General features: G+C 53.0%; 6 protein-coding genes across 6 annotated transcripts; 4 read left to right on the plus strand and 2 right to left on the minus strand.

The window, feature by feature from the left end:
* Positions 1-2,207: 2,207 nt before the first annotated feature.
* M421DRAFT_77103 (uncharacterized protein) lies at positions 2,208-4,590 on the minus strand (the record flags this gene model as incomplete). The annotated part of the gene is made up of 2 exons (XM_033597288.1): positions 2,208-2,278; positions 4,425-4,590. Coding segments are annotated over 2 exons (237 nt in total), but the record flags the coding sequence as incomplete, so codon positions are not given.
* Positions 4,591-7,166: 2,576 nt separating this feature from the next.
* Positions 7,167-11,143, plus strand: M421DRAFT_77099 (P-loop containing nucleoside triphosphate hydrolase protein; the record flags this gene model as incomplete). The annotated part of the gene is made up of 5 exons (XM_033597286.1): positions 7,167-7,241; positions 7,298-7,670; positions 7,723-7,919; positions 7,974-10,951; positions 11,005-11,143. 5 exons carry the CDS (start codon positions 7,167-7,169, stop codon positions 11,141-11,143), a joined length of 3,762 nt encoding a protein of 1,253 aa, XP_033443030.1.
* Positions 11,144-12,219: 1,076 nt separating this feature from the next.
* Positions 12,220-13,461, plus strand: M421DRAFT_11372 (uncharacterized protein; the record flags this gene model as incomplete). The annotated part of the gene is made up of 3 exons (XM_033587224.1): positions 12,220-12,324; positions 12,395-13,215; positions 13,272-13,461. Coding segments are annotated over 3 exons (1,116 nt in total), but the record flags the coding sequence as incomplete, so codon positions are not given.
* Positions 13,462-15,455: 1,994 nt separating this feature from the next.
* M421DRAFT_104833 (uncharacterized protein) lies at positions 15,456-17,121 on the minus strand (the record flags this gene model as incomplete). Its single annotated transcript, XM_033587064.1, has 4 exons — positions 15,456-16,443; positions 16,501-16,855; positions 16,911-16,990; positions 17,045-17,121. 4 exons carry the CDS (start codon positions 17,119-17,121, stop codon positions 15,456-15,458), a joined length of 1,500 nt encoding a protein of 499 aa, XP_033443032.1.
* A 471-nt stretch (positions 17,122-17,592) lies between these two features.
* M421DRAFT_104834 (uncharacterized protein) lies at positions 17,593-18,707 on the plus strand (the record flags this gene model as incomplete). Its single annotated transcript, XM_033587065.1, has 4 exons — positions 17,593-17,794; positions 17,874-18,271; positions 18,411-18,468; positions 18,691-18,707. The coding sequence occupies 4 exons, from the start codon at positions 17,593-17,595 to the stop codon at positions 18,705-18,707; spliced, it is 675 nt and encodes a 224-aa protein (XP_033443033.1).
* A 1,074-nt stretch (positions 18,708-19,781) lies between these two features.
* Positions 19,782-20,982, plus strand: M421DRAFT_77117 (uncharacterized protein; the record flags this gene model as incomplete). The annotated part of the gene is made up of 4 exons (XM_033597290.1): positions 19,782-19,889; positions 19,945-20,100; positions 20,152-20,274; positions 20,461-20,982. 4 exons carry the CDS (start codon positions 19,782-19,784, stop codon positions 20,980-20,982), a joined length of 909 nt encoding a protein of 302 aa, XP_033443034.1.
* Between the last annotated feature and the right edge of the window lie 247 nt (positions 20,983-21,229).

Here is a 21,229-nt window from a genome sequence, read left to right on the forward strand (position 1 = left end):
ATTAAAGGCCATTTTGAGCTCGTCTGAACGCGTCACAAGCCTGCTAGCCCATAGTTTGCCAACAGGCTCTTCACCACGTAGGCTGGCGGATGGGTAGGGTATGCTTTTTTACGTTTTGGCTTATAGCTTCTTAACTAGCAGAGATACGCTTACATAATCTATTATTTGATAGAAGCGCCTAGTAATGCGCCTTCTAATAAAAAAAGAATTAGCTTATTCTGCCTAGTATTAGCTAAGTTATTAACACTACCTAGCAAAGTATACCTATTAATAGGTATACTTGCTAGGTACCCCCCCTTTTTTAACCTTTTCTAGCCTCTAGCTTATGCAGTTTGATAGTTATAACAAAACCCTCTGCTATAGAAATGTAGAGGTAGTTTTTCTCTTTCTTTTAAGCCCTATTTTGCTAGAATCCATGTATTATTGACAAAGTTTTGGGGGGTACCCACGAAGGACGTTGGAGTATACCCATTCCGCCAGCCTATCACCACGCACACTAAGTATCTTATCAGCCATATCTGCCACCTCACATAGCTGGGGCGCAAATCCTCGCGAATCAAGGTTAAGTATATACTAGATAATTGTCTGCTCCTCTAGTATAGTAAGTTTCTAGCAATTAGCGCATACGTCTAGTCAAAACGTGATAACGTGATCCACCATCGCTTCGGCCACACCATCGATTCGGCCACCCTGATGTAGCTGCCCACCTCTCAACCATAATAACTTAACGCCACAACAAGCAATTAGGATAAAAAATATATATAATTACTCACCTAATTTAGCTGCATTTCTTCTACATGTGCGCATATTGTGGCCTGCGTTGCCGCATCCTTTGCAGCGTGGAGTTGACCGCCTGGTGACACCCACCAGCCGCCTCTCTGCACGCCTCTCCTCAACCACCTGCTCCGCCACCTCCCTCTTAGCAATTATTACCTCTGCCTCTGCCTGTGATAGGGTCCCTCCTTCCTAGATACGCTTTTTTTTGCAACTTTTACGTGCAGAAGCAGCGTTGTTAGCCACCTCTAAGTTAGCAATCTAAGCAGCTAAAAGCGTCTAAGAATGAACTATCATTTCAGCTCCTTTCTAGAACTGCCGCACTATCTCAATTATTGAAGCTGGAGATGAGCTGCTGTGCGTTCAAATCTAGTTTAAGAGTAAGGTTAATTGTACACCTATCTTAAGCGCGTTGCTTAGAGTCCTTAGTTGCTAGGAGGTGGCAGTTAGTAGAGGTAGAGTTAGCGTACAAAGCTTCACATTAAGCTTTAATAGCACCACCCCTAGGTTATCTAGAACTAAACCAGCTGCTCTAAAGCTAGATCTAATATTATTAGACAAGAAAACACCCTTATGCACCTTACTGTAGGTGTCTAGGAATGCTTTCTTATTAATATAGTTAATGTAGCTATTTACTAAGGCTCTAATCTCTTTCTTGTACACACGCTTTAATACAGCAAAACAACCTATGTTAAGTAGCTAAAGGAGGTGTAAGGCATAAGCAGGTATGCAAAGGGTAATAACCTTACTTTCTTTACACTTATTTTAGAAAAAAAGTAATTAGTGGCTCTTATAACGTAGATTATCACCAAGCCAGCTATATCACCGAACCGGCCACTTTCTCTTAGCACAACCACCTTTTACCCTAACACAACATGCCTTAACAACAATAACTTCAGAATACTACTAGAGAAGGCAGAGTTATCCTTGCTATCTAGGCCTTCTATGCTGGCCAATTTCACAGTATCTGTAGCGCTGCTAGAGTGTTGAACGTACCTTATTAGCGGGTCTCTAATCGCCTTCACAATATTACATTTTAACTAGATGTATATGCTAATTGCTAGAAACTTACTATACTAGAGGAGCAGACAATTATCTAGTATATACTTAACCTTGATTCGCGAGGATTTGCGCCCTAGCTATATAAGGTAGCAGATATGGCTGATAAGATACTTAGTGTGCGTGGTGAAGAGCCTGTTAGCAAACTATGGGCTAGCAGGCTTGTGACGCGTTTAGACAAGCTCAAAATGGCCTTCAATTAAGCTAAGGATAGACAGAGGATACTACAGGAAGATCCTAAGATAATTAGCACGTAGTTTAAGCTAGTAGAGGATACTTAAGTTAAGTATAGTGTTTACAACAACAACATGCACAACTTTAATAAAACTAGGTTCTAGATAGGCGTTGCTTTGTCTTTAAAGGTTGTAACAGGCTTAGAGAGACATGCTTAGCCAGAGCTTGTTCAGCCAGGTGATCGCGAGTGGGTTACCGTTATCCAGAGCATCTGCGCCGCTGGGTATGCAACCCCACCTTTCATCATCTACAAAGGACGCGTCCACATCTCTGCCTAGTATGAGGAGACAGATATACCCTACAATTAGAAGCTCTTAGTCTCTAAGAACAGTTAGACAAACAACATACTTAGCCTTAAGTAGTTAAAGCACTTTAACACGCATACAAAGACACGTTAGGTAGGAGTGTATAGGCTGCTTATCTTAGATAGCTATAAGAGCTATCTTAACTAGGAGTTTAAGGACTATTGCCTAGAGAACTAAATCCTTACTCTCTACATGCTACCTTACTTATTGCACATCCTCTAGCCACTTAACGTGGTCTATTTCTTGCTATTAAAGCGCAAGTACTCCTAACGCGTTTAAGACTTAGCACACTAACATGTCTTCTATATTAACAAGGAAGGCTTCCTACTAGCCTTTAGGGACGTGTTCCTTAATATATTTACAAAGGTTAACTGCTAAAAGGCCTTTAAGGTATTAGGGCTTATTCCTACTAACGCGCAGGTAGTGTTAGATTGCCTTAAAGTGCGGCTGCATACCCTACTAGCAGTACCTCTACCTAAAATGCTGTGGCAATCCAAGACGCTAAGCAATACACACAAGTTTAGGTCTTAATCTAAGCTTGTAAGCAACTCCTTCTAACAATTACTAAGTGCAGCGCAAGAGGGGTTCTTAAAGCTTGTAAAAGGGGCTGAAGAGATGCTGTACAAAAACATCCTTATTAAGGCCTGCGTGCAAGAGCTTAAAGAGCAATTAGCAGTAATAACTAAGAGAAAATTGCGTAAGAGAAAGCAGATTCAGCATAGTGGCACACTTAAGTATGGCCCAGCAGCATCGCGGGTAGCTGCTGAGGCGTGTGTAGCAGCTCAGCCATCTAAGAAGACTTAGGGTGGAGGTGGTTAACTAGGAGCTTAGTTAACTGTTTAGCGCTGTAGGAACTGCAGCAAAACTAGACACAACACACAAACGTGCTAGGAGGGTGTAGAAACATCTTCTAAATCTAATGCAAGCACGCAGTATGCTAGGTTACTATTTAATAGCAAGTAGTTGTAGTTGCAGTAACTTGTGTTAGTTGTGCTAAGAGAAAATAGCCAGTTCGGTGATATGGCTGGCTCGGTGATAATCTACGTTAGCTATTAAGTATAAGTAGTTAGTAACTACTAACTATACGCGCGTTAGTATGCTTTAAAAAGTGCTCTAACTAAGCTAAACTAATCTTATTTGTTGTCTAGCTATTCTTACTAATAGTAATCCTCTAGTCCTTATCTTTTTAGTAGTACTAAGCTTAGTTGTAGTGCTTTCCTTTAAGTATAAAAAAGGGTAGTATAGACTACCCTATAGTGTTAATACTAGCAATTAAGGTTATCTACTTGTAATTACTAGGTTAGACTCTAAGTAGCTTTATACACCTCTCTAATATAGTAACAACTTTAACAGACCCTCTAACGTACTCCACAAGCGAGCTGGCCACCCAAGCGAGCTGGCCACTTTTGCCAAGACCACACCAAACTTCACTCTCCCTGTAATGCCTCAACGCAACAACATAAAAAAGCCTTTAAATGAAACACATATACAGCTTACCCTCTAGGCTATCTAGTAAGACGCGACACTAAGCGTGCAACGCGCTGCAGTAATATACTAGGTCTCTTAAAGCACCCTAGGCACACGCCTTACTAGAACCTCTTCACAACGCGATTGCAAGCCCAACATAATAAGGATGACTAGTACTAAGGAGGAGGTAATTGTCTAGCATGTATTGAAGCTAGACGAGCGAGGATACCCACCCCAGCTTGCTGATGTGGAGGATATAGCCAATTCTCTGCTTGCTGAGCGCCACCAGCCCTACGTTGGCAAGAACTGGGCTGCCAACTTTGTAAAACGTTGGCCAGAGCTTAAAGTTAAATTTAATTGCAAGTATAACTATAAGAGAGCTCTGTGTGAGGATCCTAAGGTAATTAGGGACTAGTTCTAACTAGTAGAGAATACTAAAGCTTAGTATAGTATACAAGATAAAGACACCTACAACTTTAACAAGTCTAGCTTTATAATAGGCGTTATATTAACAGGAGCTGTTGTCACAGGCTCTAAGCGTTGAGGGAGACTAAAGGCAGTGCAGCAGGGCGACCAAGAGTAGACTAGTATTATCCAAGGCATCTGCGCGAAGGGCTGGTCTATCCCACCCTTTATTATCTTCTCTAGCAAGCACCACCTCTCTGCCTAGTACAAGGAGCCTAGTATACCTAATAACTAGGTTCTTAATGTCTCTAACAACAGCTAGACTAACAACAAGCTTAGAGTTAAGTAGTTAAAGCACTTTAATAAGCACACAAAGGCGCGCACTGTTAGCAGCCATTAGCTGCTTATTCTGGACGGCCACGAGAGCCACAACTTAGTTGAATTCCACTAGTACTGCAAGGAACACAAGATTATTACCCTGTGTATGCCTCCACACTTGTCGCACCTACTGCAGCCACTTGACGTAGGCTGTTTTGCCCTGTTGAAGAAGGCCTATGGCCGCCAAGCCGAGCGGCTGATGCGCAGCAAGATTACTCGCATCACCAAACTTGAGTTCTTGCTATGCTTCAAAGCGGCTTTTAACGCCTTAATTACAGAGAGCAACATCTAGGGGGGATTCAGAGGTGCTGGCCTAGTCCTACTTAACCTAGAGGCTGTGCTATTAAAGCTTGAAGTACAGCTGCGCACGCTAACGCCACCTACTATGGACAACAGTACGTGGGAGTCTAAAATACTAAGCAACACCCTAGAATTTAGGTCTTAATTAAAGCTAATTTAAGAGAGGATTTAGAGACACGCTAATAGCTTGCTAATGTCTATAGTTAATGCTCTTAATTAGCTTACTAAAGGCGCAGAGCTAATAGCGCATTTACTAGTTTTAGTGTGCAACTAGGTTACTGACCTACAGGCAGCCAACAAGGCTGCTACACGTTGTAAATCACACAAAAGGAAGCAATTACAGCAAGAGGGGACTCTAGTCTTTGCTAAGGGAGTGTAGCTAACTACTCTAAAGGAGTTTAAGGCCTATAGTAATAGGAAGAAGGCAAAGAAGAGGTCGCGTGTTAATAGGAGCACTCAGTCTCTAAGGCGCTGTAGCACATGTAGCAAGACAGGGCACAACGCGCAAAAATGCAGTAAAGATACACAGAGTACTACAGACTAGTTTAGTATACTGTGTAGTATAATATATTATAGTTGTGTGCTGTAATGTTGCAAAGTAGGTGCAGTATTGGTGTGGTCTTGGCAAAAGTGGCCAGCTCGCTTGGGTGGCCAGCTCGCTTGTGGAGTACGTTAACACCTATTTAGAAGCCTGTCTTATTAAAGTTGTAGGTATCTTTGTCTAGGATACTATACTTAGCTTTAACATTGCGCACAAGGTTAAACTAGGGGCTTATAACCTTAGGATTACTGCAGAGGACCCTCTGGCGATCGCGCAGGTGGGTAACCTGCGACTTGACGTTGGCGCGCCGGCTTACAAGCCAGGAGACCTAGTTAGTGCCAACCCTCCCTCTATTGCGTATAGCAAGCAGTTAGTTGGCCATATCTTAAACGTACAGAAGCGTAGGAGCAAATCCTTGCTTATTAAGCTTCCTTATTGTTTGTATAAGCACCTCCTCTTTATGCTTTAAAAGATTTAAGCAGCTAGGGTAGAGATTGCGTTGTGCAGTTATACTAGCGCGTTGGTCACTAAGGGTGCTTTAAGGAACATTGTAGATAGCAGTAGCACATCTTATACTTAATAACGCGTTGCATTTAATAGCTTTAAGTGCAAAGAGTATTCTATCCTTACAAGAAAGCAGCTCAGGATTAGGTGGTTGCGGCATTGAGTTATAATGTGGAATGTGAGGTGTGCTTGGCAGGGTGGCCGAATCAATGGTGTGGCCGAAGCGATGGTGGATCACGTTATTGCAAAGGCAATTAGAGACCCGCTAATAAGGTACGTTCAACGCTCTAGCAGCGCTGCGGATACTGCGAAATTAGCCAGCATAGAAGGCCTAGATAGCAAGGATAACTCTGCCTTCTCTAGTAGTATTCTAAAGTTGTTGTTGTTAAGGCATGTTGTGTTAGGGTAAAAGGTGGTCGTGCCAAGAGAAAGTGGCCGGTTCGGTGATATGGCCGGCTCGGTGATAATCTACGTTATAGGTAGAGTGAAGTTTAATGTGGTCTTGGCAAAACCTGGTCACATACCCGGGCCGGTCACATACCCGTGAGGTACGTTACCGTACCTATTTGCCGGCATAGGTAATCCTTCTGTGTTAAACGTATCTGCTGCACTGCATTAGTTATGATATTTAACAGCGTGACTGGTCGTTCAGGATTGTGACAATATTGCGCACTTGTTGTGTTGCACAGCTTTGCGCTAACTTACCGGTACAGTACTTAGATGAGAGTAACTAGCTTAGTGACCGCTCCACTTGCATCATCGATTCCTTCATCTCGGCTGACTTCGAGGAACGAGAACATTGTGCCCAACAAAGGTCTCGAGGTACGCGCACAAGTGTGGTCTCTGAATTAGAGCACACACTTTTTTAACAGCTCAGCCTGTTATGACGTTTTATTGTTGCAATTGACGGGCGATCGTTGTGCCGTCTGTCGCACCGGGGTCTTAGCCGTCCGCTTCGCGAGCCGCCTGCAAAGCCAAAGCCGCACCATACCTACCCATGTCTGTAGCACCTGACGAACGACACATCCTCCACTTCGCCAATGCGCATTTGTTGTTAGACATTGCCAAATATGGCAGACGACCACAACACAGCCCCGATTACCAGGCAAAGCTCTGACACCATCAAGCGAGATGAACGTACGATGAGCGCCATCGACAGGCAGGACGAAATCACATCAGAAAAGGTCCTTGCTGAGGCCATGCATTCGACCAAAGATGGTCGCAAGCAGTCAACGAAGGAAGAAGAGAAAGAAGGGGGCCTGAGAGATTACTTCGTATGTCCCGGTGCCAGCTCAATGTTCAGAACGATGGCTGATTCATCGATGAACAGCGCATCTTTACATACGCAAGCACAACTGATCGTATGCTATACGCGCTTGGATTCACAGGAGCTATAGCCGTTGGCGCTGCCCTACCTCTGATGACTCTTGTCTTTGGCAAGTCCACGGCGGAATTCAATCAACAAGCCACAGGTCAGGATAGCTCGACCTTCACAAGTAACATTAACAAACTAGTGCTTTACTTTGTATACCTTTTCGTCGCTCGGTTCGTCATTGGCTATCTCGGCACATTGTGCATCTGCATCGCGGCGGCCAGAACAACATGCGCCCTACGAGAGGACTTCCTAGACAAATTACTTCGGCAAGACGTGGCTCACTTCGACAAGGACGGTACTGGTTCTGCCGCAACTCAGGTGACCACAAGTGAGCGAGCTGCTCTGGCAATCGTGTTCAGATTGCTAACATCGAATCTCAGACGGCAACCGCATCAATCAGGGTATCGCGGAGAAGCTGTATACCTGCGTCCAAGGTATCTCACTCTTCTTCTCTGGCTTCATCGTAGCGTTAGCCGTCCAATGGAAGCTCGCACTGATCGTGATGAGCATCATACCTGCAATCTTCTTGATTACAGGAGTATGCATCGCCTTAGATGCGCCAATAGAAGCAAGAGTGGTGGGTTCCCACATGTCCTGTGGGTTTGACATTCTCAGCTAACGACCAGCACAGACTAAGATCTACTCACAGGCCGGCACTCTAGCACAAGATGCAATCAGCTCCATTAGAACCATCCACGCCTTCGGCGCCCATCAAAAGATTGTGGATGGTTACGAGATATACCTGCAGAAGGCGCACAAGGAAGGCAACAAAAAGTCTGTCATCTATGGAGTACTCTTCTCCGGTCAAACTTTCCTGGTCATGTCGGGCACATCGCTGGCTTTCTGGCAGGGCTTTCGCATGTTTCAGAGTGGCGAGATAGGCGATGTCGGGACGGTCTTCACTGTTGTGCTCAGTGTCGTTCTCGGTGCCACTGCGACGTTACTCATCTTCCCACAGTTTCAGGCCATTACTAATGCTTCCTCAGCTGCGGGAGAGCTGTTCTCCATCATCGATAGCCCCTTGAATCTGGACCCACTATCAGCCGATGGGTTACAGCCACCTAGTTGCAACGGGGAAATCGTTGTCCACGATCTCCGCTTTGCCTACCCGGCCCGACCCACCGCCCAGGTTTTGCGAGGCTTGAGTCTTTCGATCCCAGCCGGAAAGACGACAGCCCTTGTCGGTCCCAGTGGATGCGGAAAATCTACTCTGGTCGGTCTACTCGAACGATGGTACCAGCCCACTTCTGGCCAGATTCTGCTCGACGGTCGAGACATCTCTGAGTACAATACGAAGTGGCTGCGATCCAACATCCGCCTCATTCAGCAAGAGCCGACTTTGTTTCAAGGCACCATCTTCGAAAATATCGTCAAGGGTCTGATCGGAGACCAGAAAGATCTTCCAGCGGAGAAGCAGATGGAGATTGTTCGGGAAGCGTGCAAGAACAGCAATGCGCACGATTTCATCAACGCGTTACCGGACGGCTACCATACGCAGGTTGGGGAGCGAGCAAGCATGCTGAGCGGTGGCCAGCGACAGCGTATTGCCATCGCCCGAAGTATCATATCAAATCCGAGAATCCTGTTGTTCGACGAAGCGACTAGCGCCTTGGATCCACGCGCGGAGAAGGTTGTGCAGAGCGCACTCAATCGCGTCTCAATCAACAAGACCACATTGATCATTGCTCACAAGCTTGCGACCGTAATGGCAGCTGACAACATCGTCGTCATGAAGGATGGCCAGATTCATGAGCAGGGTACGCATCATGAGCTCATCGAAAGCGATGGGCTTTATGCGGCAATGGTGCGCGCACAAGATCTTGGTACAAAGGCCAACGACGAAGACATCCGAAAAGAGCTACAGGAGACCGAGGATGTTGATGATACCCTCGATCGCAAGGCGACCTTGCAACGGACACAGTCTCAATATAACAGCACTCAGCTTGAGCGGGAAGTAGAACAACTCGCTGCAGGCACACTGGGCTACTCTCTCATCAAATGCATCTGGATCATGCTGAGGGAGAACGTTGACCTCTACTACTGGTACGCCGCCACGATTGTAGGAGGAATTATCGGTGGTGGGACCTACCCGGCACAAGCCATCATCTTCTCCCGTCTTGTTCGGGTCTTCACTCTGCAAGGATCTGAGGCGCAAGATGAAGCCAACTTCTGGGCGCTCATGTTCTTCGTGCTCGCTCTCGCTAACCTCTTCGCGTACTTCATGATCGGTCTGGCGTGCAACGGCATCGCACAAGCCATGACTCACCGATATCGCAGAGAGATGATTGAGCGCATCATCAGCTTCGATCAAGACTTCTTCGACAGGCCAGAAAATTCCTCGGGTGCGCTGACCTCCAAATTATCGTCTGCGCCGACAGCTCTACAAGAATTGATGTCGGCGAACTTGGGCCTTATGTTCAATATTCTGGTCAACATTACGGCCAGTAGTGCGCTCGGCATAGCTTACGGTTGGAAGCTGGGGCTTACACTTGTGTTTGGCGGTTTGACCGTCATTGTTGCCGCAGGTTACTATCGCATTCGACTCGATCAGAAGCTGGAGGCTGCTATAGAAGCACAGTTCTCGGGCAGTGCTGGGTTGGCGACTGAAGCTGTCACGTCCATCCGGACAGTGAGCATGCTGACACTTGAAACATCTATCATGCGTCAATACAGCAACACATTGCAGGCTGTCACCAGTAAGGTCATCAGGAACCTGGTGTTCGCCCTCATTCCATACGCGCTTTCGCAATCAGCAGACTTCCTAGTCATGGCACTTGGCTTCTGGTATGGATCGCAGCTCATTGCAAAGGGCGAGTACACCGTCTCACAGTTTTTCGTGATCTTCATCGCCGTCGTCTTCGGTGGTCAGGGTGTTGCGCAGTTCTTCATGTACAGCACCTCGATCACAAAGGCGGAAGGAGCTGCGAACTACATTCTGTGGCTGCGGACAGTCCAGCCCAAAATCCGCGAGTCAGACGAGACGAATGGCCAGGGGCCATTAGCGGACGGCACCATTGCCATGGAGGCTGTCGAATTCAGATACAAGCAGCGCAACGCATCCCGGGTGCTGCGAGGCATCTCAATGCAGATCAAGCCAGGTACGTTCGCTGCCTTCGTTGGCCCTTCAGGCTGTGGCAAGAGTACAGTGGTCTCGCTGCTGCTTCGTTTCTATGACCCGACATCTGGGCGCATCACGCTGGACGATCAGGACGTACGCCTCATGTCTCCCAAGCTGTATCGTCAATACATGTCTCTCGTCCAGCAGGAGCCGCCCCTGTACCTGGGCTCGGTGCGCGAAAACATCGCTCTCGGCCTTGAATACGAACCGTCCGACGTCGAGGTTGGAGAGGCGTGCCGTCAGGCCAATGCCCTCGAGTTTGTATCTTCGTTGCCAGAGGGGCTCCAGACTCCGTGTGGGTCAAAGGGCCTGCAATTCTCCGGCGGACAAAGGCAGCGCATTGCGATTGCCAGGGCACTGATTCGACAACCGCGGCTGCTGCTGTTGGACGAGGCAACGTCGGCGCTAGACACTCAGGGTGAGAGGATTGTACAGAAGGCGCTGGATGAAGCGGCGATGACGAGGACGACGATCGCTGTTGCGCACAGGCTGTGAGGACACCCCTGACAGGAGACAGGAGAAAAGGTTGCTAACAGCAGATCAGGAGCACAATCCGACACGCAGACATCATCTTTGTCGTTGAGGACGGCGAGATTGTCGAGATGGGTACCCACGAAGAACTTCAGAGACTCCGAGGCAGATACTTCGCTACATGTTTGGCGCAATCGCTTGATCAGGCTTGATCTTGTTCGGGCTCAACTGGGCTTGACCAGGCGTTTGCTTGACCAGGCATTTGCGATAGTGAAACGACGGCAGTCGAAAAGTGGCGGACAGACCGCTCATGTACTTCGTACGGCTAGCGCTCAAATGGCGCAAAAAGGACTTGTTGGCATCGCTTTCCCTTGCACCTTGCAAAGCTCAACTAGCGGGGTACTAGCGCCGGGATCGCCCAGCCATTTGGATTTAGTCACGCTCCCCAGGGGTACCTACTTCTCACTCGGCTTTATTTCCCACAGGCCCGACTACTTGATGGTGACTGTCTGCTTTGAGACGCTGTGCTATTAATAAGCATACTGCCCTCAGTGAACAATTGGACGCTCGAGCCATATCCAGAGGCAGGGACTGTGTATCTGTTGATGAGCATTGGGCGACAAAGGCTGTGGTGCCCTGGGTCTCGACAGATGTCACTGCTGATGTCCAACAACTCTATATTTTTGATAGCGCGGAAGCCATGCAGGTTGTTGGCGGGCGACTGTCATCTCTTACGGCTCAGGGATGTGGACCACCCAAGGTTCCGAACCACGGTCTTATTATTCTTCGCGCCAAGCTGTACGATCGTAGCTCAAACCTTGTCGCACACCACGGGCACAGCCAGTATCACGTAGAAGCGGGACTAAAGCTGGGGATGCCGCGGGACGGGTCGACTCTCGGATTCTCACACTCAACATATCAAGGCTTGCGGTCGACTGTGCATAAGTTGGACGCAGTAAAAAGTTCGATGCCCGAATACGGGGTGTGCACTGTTGCGGCATCGCCTCGTACGATGCCCGATCCTCGAGGTATGATCCAGCCCCTCAGCGTCGCCAGGAGTTCCTACTCGCTGAGTACTAAGTATTGAACTGCATTGCATTTGCTGTCGCGGCTACCCCCTGTGTCATCGGATCTGGCTACAGATTTTCCAACAAGGCTCCAGATCAGGCTTGCAATCACCACGGGCGGTGCGTCTCAGGCGAGAGACCCCGGCCATCTGTTGTGCATGTCCTGGAGGGCTCCTGCAAATTTGGTTTCTCAAAGTCACTCGTCTGGGCCAGTGAGCGACATGAAGGCTTCGATCGTTCTATTTGCTTTACAGTGTATTACCTCTGCGGTCTTTGCGCAAAACTCAACGTTAGCTTCAGGGCTGGACGCCCTTCCTCCATGTGCCGTATGTTCATTGCTTTGAGAGTCACGATACCAAGTGTCTTGTATATGATCAGACTAACATGAGACTCCAGTTGACCTGCTTGGTCACAGCTGCCTCGGAATCGCCATGTCAGCCGACCAACTCGACTTGCACCTGCACAAATGCGCTATATCAAAGCGCGGTCGAAACATGCGTCTCGCAGTCATGTACCGTCAAGGAGGGCCTCACAACAAAGAATGCCACATCAACACTATGCGGTGTCCCTCGGCGCGATCGAGAAGCAACCCTAAACGGCATCGTCATCGGCCTGGCGGTCGTTTCCACTCTAATTGTCTTCACGCGCATCGTGGGGAAGATGACTCAGCTCATTCCCAACCAGGATCTCGGCGCGGACGACGTTTGCTTGTTGGTCACTCTATGTTTGTCCCTGACGGCCTCCACGGTCATTAGTGCCGGCGCAGGTACATCTGGTCTTGGTCGAGACATCTGGACACTGGAGTTCCAACAAATCACTGACTTCGCTCGCTGGTTCTACATCACGCAGATCCTGTATTTTGCCGAGCTCCCGTTCCTCAAGCTCTCGCTTACATTCTTCTACTTGCGGATATTCGTTGGAACGGGGGTCACCAGGCTACTGTGGGTTGCTGTCGCTGTCAACACTGCAATCGGTATTGCGTTCACGTTGGCTTGCATCTTCCAGTGCCAGCCGATCTCGCATACCTGGACATCTTGGGATGGCGTGGATACCGGTGGCAAGTGCATCGATAACAACGCACTGGCGTGGGCGAACGCGGCAGTCAGCATCGCAATGGACCTGGTGATGCTTGTCATTCCGCTATCCCAAGTCGCAATGCTCAACATGGCACTGAAGAAGAAGATTGCGGTGTCTGCGATGTTTGTGGTCGGAACATTGTGAGTAGCCCTCGGCCAGGCTTATGGCGTCTTGTAGGCTGACATTGATTGAACAGCGTTACCATCGTCTCGGTTTTACGACTCCAATCCTTGGTCACCTTCTCAAAGTCTGCGAACCCGACTTGGGATCAGTGGGTCCTAACGGTATGGTCAATTGTAGAGGTCAACATGGGCTTCATCTGCCTATGCATGCCTGCTCTCCGCAGTATCCTTGTCCGCCTGCTTCCAGAGGTGTTTGGCTCTACGATTGGTTCTTCGCATCAGCATCACACAAGCGAGAGGCTTGGAAATCCATCGTCTGGTTTTACAGACGCGAAAGCCAAGGTCTCGGTGCGCCTTCGCGAAAGCATGAGTACGAGAGGTACATCGACCAAGCATACTGGTCTGAGTGTTACGCAGACTAACGCTGAAGACGATGAAGTCGAATTGGTGCACTTCGAAGAAGACGTGGATAACGAGCGACGATCTCATTGTTGAGTGAACGATGACGGCCGCAAGAATTCATCGACCGGATCCATGTATTTGTAACGCGACACCAAGACCCCATTGATGTTGTCTCTTCTTCTGCTGCTGCCCCGTTCTACTTCCTGATCATTAGGTTGTACGGCGATTTGCACGTCTGCATCACTAGCAGAATAGGACATTCTGTGCAGATAGCGATGGGTTGAATTGGAAACATGCGTGGCTCGCTTTGAGACGGTGACACCGATTAGTTACAAGTAAACCGAATCAGCTTTCACGAGTACAAGGAGACTTGACTTCCTGACTCGACAAGCCGAAGAAACCCGCAGTCTCTACTTCCAGCCTGGAGTTTGAAAATCCCAGCCTCCATGCCCGATCAAAGGGATATGCGACGGACTTGAAGAGCCAAAGAGGGGGACATGCGGTGCGGCGGACATGCCGCGTCGAATGCCGCGGTGGACAAGGCATGGATCAAGGCCCGAATTCAGAAAACATCGCTCGCATGCTCGCGGGGGCGGAAAGCCCCGGTGCCGAGTCCGCTGATCACCGACCCGCAGCACCCGATGTAGGAGGCCGTAAACAAAGTCATTGAAGACATCTCCGGCACTAACGCCGTGGATACCTAGTACCGGTTGGCAGTCGACGGATGCAATCTACCTGCTGCTCCATGTCACAAGCAGGTGTAGCAGCGATATAGCGCGATCCGTCAACGCCATTCACAACGCGCAGAGCGAGCGGGAGCAGACGATGAAGCGCGTGTTGGAGGCGATATTCTCGTATCGCCAAGGAAGGTCAGAGATGACGGGTGCTGTGGCGTGGGTAACTAGAGTCCGAGTGCACAAGATGACCAGGTGTACCAAAGGGCGATGCCAAGCATCTCCGTTTAGATTAAGAGCGGAAGCTGGACTTGGTGGCGGCTGTGGCGGAGATATCAACAAAGCCAAGACATCAGGACTAAGGATGTAGGAGTTCGCTGCAGACTAGTAAACACACAAGATTCTCAATACGAAAGGAGTAGTGACACGCACGACTCCGTCCTCCGCCTTCAGGAAAGCAGCTTAAGCTACCACAGGTTATGATTCGACGCTGCGAGACCCACAAGCGGGGTCGCGGGGAGGGAGGGATGTGGCGGAACCAGTCCGTAGGGACACGCCTAGCAGCATGATTTGCGGCGTTTGTCGTACACTTTGTACAGGACGAGCAGATGCACGAGTCATGGTGTCAGATCTGGAAAGGAGCTGTTGCGCAATATCCATTGGGCGGTCTTCACAATTGGGCAGTCTTCACAATTGGGCAGTCTTCACAATCGAGCAGTCTTCACAATCGAGCAGTCTTCACAATCGAGCAGTCTTCACAATTGAGCAGTCTTCACAATCGAGCACACAGCGGTGCCTGGGACTGGCACCCGAGAGTGGTTTTCTCGCGCCGGTGGCGGGACACTCCCCTTCACTGAATCGCTCATAGTCGTCGTTCGTGTTTTGTCATTGCGCTGTTTTTGCCGGACGGGCGTGCCAGCTGCTTGTGTGAGCAGCACGTAGAGCGGTGGTAGCACCGACATCACGATGCCCTCGGCCCCATCAACGATTCTCCCCAAACGATGGCATCAACGATTCTCCCCAAACGATGGCATCAACTATTCTTCCCAAACGATGGCATCAACGATTCTCCCCAAACGATGGCATCAACGAGAAGCTGCCATGGGGACACCGACGGTCGATTGCACTGAAAAGTCGACGTCTATTGCGCCAACGAACCGTACCTCGTCCAGAGGCCGCATCTCAATGTCCCGACGCGCCAAACACAATGTTGATGCCCAGACACGTCACCATGACACCCATGCCGTAGAGCGCCAGCGCCAACGCAGCGCGCCTCAGCAGTCCGCGGCGCAGATCGCGGTTCTGGTTCCCCTCCCGGGTTGCGCCGCCCTCGACGCCGGACGAGAACTCGCTCTCGTCGTCCTCGTCTTTGACGAGGCGCTGGTGGTGGGGACTCTCCGGGTCGGAGATCTTGTAGTAGAACAGGCCCGGCAGGATGAAGGAGATGGTGGTGCTGCCGGTGGAGCCAACGTAGGCGAGCACCAGGGAGAGCGAGGAGACGGTCATGGCGGTGATGAAGGAGAGCACGATGAGGACGGTGGTGACTACGGCGAAGCGCAGATCGCTCATTTCGGCGCGTGGTTTGGGCGCGGCGCTGGCGACTAGCGAGCGCCGGCTCGGACTGGGTTCCTGGTCGCTGCAGGCGCGGGCGGACCGGCGCGGGCGCCACTTTGCGCAGGCGTCGATGCTGGCGCGACAGGGGTGGATCTGCAGCGGATAGGAGAACATGACCAGGATGACAATGGCGAATCGCCCGATTGTGGCGGCGGCGGCGGTCGGGTACATGCTGATGATGTTGCCCTTGATGTTGTCGCCGTAGCTCAGGTAGCCGGTGATGCCGGTCAGGACGTACAGAGCGCAGGCGCCGCCGATGGAGGCGACGATGACGGTGGTGGTGCGAAAGTGGGAGTTGTCCGCAATCTCGTTGAGGATGCTGAACATGTTCTGGTGGCACGTGTAGGCGAAGACGATGACGGGGAAGGCGGCGAGGGCGCTGACGGGGCCGGCCCACTGGAAGACGCGGACTGTGCCGCGCGAGGCGAGGGTGTCGCCCTTGATGTAGTGGGCGACGACGAGGACGACGAGGTAGGCGATGGAGAAGAGGGCGATGACCGACGTGTACTTTAGCGAGTCGAGGCGGCGCAGGAAGGAAAGGGGAATGACGATGAGCCTAGGCTGTCAGCACTGCTGTCCGCGCGAGGGGGGGTGGGGGGGCAGGAGGGCGCACATGAAGGCGGTGATCCAAAACTGCCGGTCGACGAGGAAGGCGACGTGTGCGGCGCTGGGCACGAAGCCGACGACGACGCCGGGCATCAGGTCGCCGATGATGATCAGGTAGCTGACGGCGACGCCGAAGCACTTGACGGCGATGGCGGCGTCGAACAGGATCGACGCGTTCGGGTAGGTGAGCTGCGACAGGGCGGCGAAGGAGACGTGCCCGCGGTCGATGTAGCGGGCGCAGCGCGTCTGCAGGTACAGGCCAAAGGCTGCCGTCGAGCCGGCCCAGGCGATGACGAAGATGCCGAGGAAGACGCCCATCTTCGAGAGGGCCGAGGGCATGGCGAGGAGGCCAGCGCCGAGGACTGTGGGGCGTCAGTACTGCAGGCTCTCGTCAGACAGACTCGCTCGACGGCGTACTGGTGTTGGCCAGGTTGATGACGCTGGAGATCCACGACGCCTGGCCCTGGTGGCCGGCGTCCTGCTTTCCGCGCCCGCGCCTGTGGCCGTCAGTCGTGTGCGATGGGCTCGGGGCAGGCAGGAGGGCAGTCTACCGTCTCCCGCGCAGCAGTGAATCGGTGCTCGCCGCCATGTCGCGTGACTCGTTGGGGACCGCGGCGCAGCTAGCCATCTCTCGCAGTGCAGCAGCCGTTATTGCACAATCATGCGGCCGGCAGCGGGCAAATCTTGGGTCACGGATATGGGAAGCCTGGGTAGGGGGGTGGTTATGGAGGCTATGGTGGTTATGGAGGTTAGGGTGGTTAGGGTGGTTATGGAGGTTACGGAGGTTATGGAGGTTACGGAGGTTATGGAGGTTACGGAGGTTATGGTGGTTCGGGAGGTTACGGAGGTTCGGGAGGTTAGGGAGGTTAGGGAGGTTATGGAGGTTAGGGAGGTTGTTGAGAGTATGGAGGTTGTTGAGAGTATGGAGGCTGTTGAGAGTATGGAGGCTGTCGGCGAGCGACGTCGACTTCAGCGCTTGTGGTGACGTTGGCCTGTCCCGGCCCGTTGCCGAAGGTGGACCCTAATGAATTACATGAGCCGCCGCGTCGACTGTCGGCTTGCTCGATCCGGACACAAACACCAACAACACGCGCGCGCCATGGACGACTACGACGAAGCCGTGCTGTTCACATGCTCGCTGCTGGAGTCGCGGCTGGCGCGGCTGGAATACTTGCTGAGCGGGCCGCCAGCTGCGACCCCAGAGCGCCCGCAGACGATCCCCGAGCGCATGCACGCCATCGAGCAGTCACTGCAGCAGCTCGCGGGCAAGACAGCGCTGCTCGACCGCGTCAACGAGCTGTGTACGCCTTTCCCCCCCTCCTCTCCCTCCTCTCCTCTCTCCCCCCTCCCCAAAAGCGACCCACCCGCTAATCCCCCCAGTGACCAAGCACAAAGACGTCCTCGCCCCGCCCGCGGCCGCACGCACGGCTGCTCCCCTCTCCGTGGCCCAGAAGAGCGCGCTAGTAGTCGGGCGCGCAACCTCGCTGTCCACGGTCGCCTCGTCCCTCGCCTCGCTCGCCGACTCCAGCATCCCCGACACGTCCGGGTTCGTCAAGCTCGCCGCGCTGCGGCCGCGCATTGCAGAGGCCGAGGCGAGACAGCTGCAGCAGGCGCTCAAAGTGGCCGAGCTGCGGCGCCGCAGCGGGCTGGTGGTGCAGCGGGACAGGCAGGTGTTGGGGATAGCGGGCGGGAGGGCGTGGGCGGGGCATCAGGAACGGCTGGTGAAGGGGTACAGGGTCTTGCAGGGGGAGGCGCGGCGGAGGGCACAGGCAGAGGAGGCGAGGGCGGGGAGTGATGGGTGAGTGGCGAGGTTGTGATGAGCGATGCAATATGATACCCCGGCATTCAATATTTGGAGGCGACGAGCATCGAGCATGGCGTGAGAAGGGTTTCAACGAGCATGCATGGCGTGAGAAGGGTTTCAACGAACATGGAGCACGACGTGAGAAGGGATTCAACGAGCGTGGAGCATGGCGTGAGAGGGGTTTCAACAAACATGGAGCACGACGTGGGAAGGGATTCAACGAGCGTGGAGCATGACGTGAGAAGGGTTTCAACAAACATGGAGCACGACGTGAGAAGGGATTCAACGAGCGTGGAACATGACGTAGGAGAATGCATTCAAGCTGGTCGTCTCACGACGCACCTTGTCAGATCTTCCACCTGGTCGTCTTGTGCCTGGTCGAATCTTGTCAAGCTCGTGATCGGTTGTGAGGATACCCGTGCCAGCGGCGTTTCAGCAGCGTCGCAGCAGGGGCTGAAACACGCACACATGCTGGCCAGGCCCGATCATCTCCCGTCCAGTAGTCCAGGGCCCGACCAAACTCCAAAAAAAACCAACTGGGTACACGTGCTGGGCCTGCAGTAAAGTCACGGCATCATTGGAGGGTGCCATTCACGGTTCCTGTCAAAGACACGGTCGTCGTGCAGGCGCATTGCCAGTCCGAATCGAACACGCGCGTCTTCCTTGCAGACGGTTGGACAGGCGGGCTGCTTGGTGACCATCTGCCTGGAGCGGGCCTGGCGTGGAGTGGGCCGGGCGTGCAGCGTCCCCAGCGTGGTGACAGCCCTACCCACTGCTGCAGTAGTGCGCAGTGCAGCCAGAGTGCAGTGCGGCCAGACGAGTGCGCAGTGCAGCCAGAGGAATGTGCAGCGCAGCCAGACGAGTGTGCAGTGCAGCCAGACGAGTGTGCAGTGCAGCCAGAGCAGGGCCAATCGCCCGTCGCCGTCGGGCCCGTCCTGAAACCGAGCAGTGTTCCTCGCGGGTTCCTCGCAGGTTCCTCGCTGGTGGCCGGCGCTGCGCCAGCGCTGCTCCTGCGAACCGCTCCCCCAACTACTGGTCCTCGACATCCACGCAGCCCGACCCGACTCACCGACTCTGCAGCCGCCGCGTGAGTGTGTTGTGTACTTTGTAGCACCAAAGCCGCCGTGTCCGTCTGCGTCCGTGCCTGTCGACTGCGCCGCGCCCCGTATTCGCCGCGCGCTGCGTTAGATTATCAGCGGCCCTCCCCCTCCGGCCTCCAGCGTGCTGGACATCGACTTGGCTGGACTGACGCTCGACGCCCGCCCACCGCGACGCTCCCCTCCCGCCCACCGCGACGCTCGACTCCCGTCCACCGCGACGCTCCTTTGCCAGCGACACCCCGACGCACTCGCTCTCTCCCACCTGTCCGTGTGCTCTCTCGTCGCCGCCCGTCGCCGCCCGTCGCCGCCACTCGCCGCTCGCCGCACCCCTAATCCCGCCCTCACATGCCCGCGTACGGCTTCTCCGGCTCGCCCTCTCTGAAGATGGAATCGGGATACGGCAACGGCTACGCCAGCCAGCGCGCCTCGGCCTTCAGCGTCAGTCGCATCATCGGCGACCCCTTTGCCCTGGCCACCATCTCCATTGGCATTGTGAGTAACCACGTGTGGCGCCCCGGCTTCCCTCGCACTGACAACCGAGTCGCAGCTTGCCTGGGTCATTGCGTTTGTCGCCAGCATAATATCCGCCATCCGCGGCGGCTTCCCCAACTTCGCCTGGTGGACCCTGGTGTTCATGTTCTTCTGCATCGTCGGCGTCACCGTCACCGTCGCGAGCGATGCCGAGCGGACCTACCATGTCGCCGTACGTATGCCCGGGAGAGCCTCGAGAGACGCACCTGCTGACATGCCCCAGATTGTCGGCTTCCTCGCCGCCGGCCTCGTCTTCACCACCTCCTCGGTCAACTCGCTCGTCTACTCGCCCGTCGCGCCCTTTGAGGCCGCTGCCGCCGGCTACATCCTGCTGTCCATGATTGCCGTACGCTGCCCTGTCCTGTCCTGTCCTGTCCTGTCCTGCCCTGTCCTGCCCTGTCCTGCCCTGTCCTGCCCTGTCCTGCCCTGTCCTGCCCTGTCCTGCCCTGTCCTGTCCTGCCCTGTCCTGTCCTGCCCTGTCCTGTCCTGCCCTGCCCTCCCGCGAGCCCAGTGTCTCCGCTAACACGCGCAGATTGTCTGGATCTTCTACTACGGCTCCCAGCCCGCCGCGCGCCACCGCACCTTTGTCGACTCGTACGCCCTGCACAAAGAAACCCCCGGCAGCCGCGCCTCGCGGCCCATCTCCAACGGCTACACGAACCGCCCGCAGACGCACATTTCCAACAACCAGCAGCCGCAAATGTACACGTCGGCCCAGCTCAACGGCTTCGAGACCTCGTCGCCCGTGAGCGGCTACCCCGGCGGTCCCGCGGGCGCCCAGGGCCGCAACAGCTCCGCCCCGCAGTTTGGCGGCATGAATGCCGCCACACCCACCCAGGACGAGGTCCCCATGGGCGGCGAGCAGGGCATCGAGTACCCCTACCGCGCAAAGGCCATCTACAGCTACGAGGCGAATCCAGACGACGCCAACGAGATCAGCTTCCAGAAACACGACATCCTCGAGGTCAGCGACGTGAGCGGGCGCTGGTGGCAGGCCAAGAAGCCCACCGGCGAGACAGGCATTGCGCCGAGCAACTACCTGATTCTGCTGTGAGCGCCGACGAGACTGGTTCTCGCCCGTTAATGACCACACGACTCTCCTAGCTGTACCATATATTCGCCCGTCCGTTTTTTGGCTGCGCTTCGAGCTCTGCTGTGCTTTGAGCTTTGCTGTGCCTTGAGCTTTGCTGTGCTTTGAGCTCTGCCGTGCCTCGAGCTTTGCTGTGCTTCGAGCTCTGCTGTGCCTCGAGCTCTGCTGTGCTTCAAGCTTTGCTGTGCTTTGAGCTTTGCTGTGCTTCGAG

The sequence above is a fragment of the Didymella exigua genome, assembly GCF_010094145.1.
Source record: "Didymella exigua CBS 183.55 unplaced genomic scaffold M421scaffold_60, whole genome shotgun sequence".
Classification (NCBI taxonomy): domain Eukaryota; kingdom Fungi; phylum Ascomycota; class Dothideomycetes; order Pleosporales; family Didymellaceae; genus Didymella; species Didymella exigua.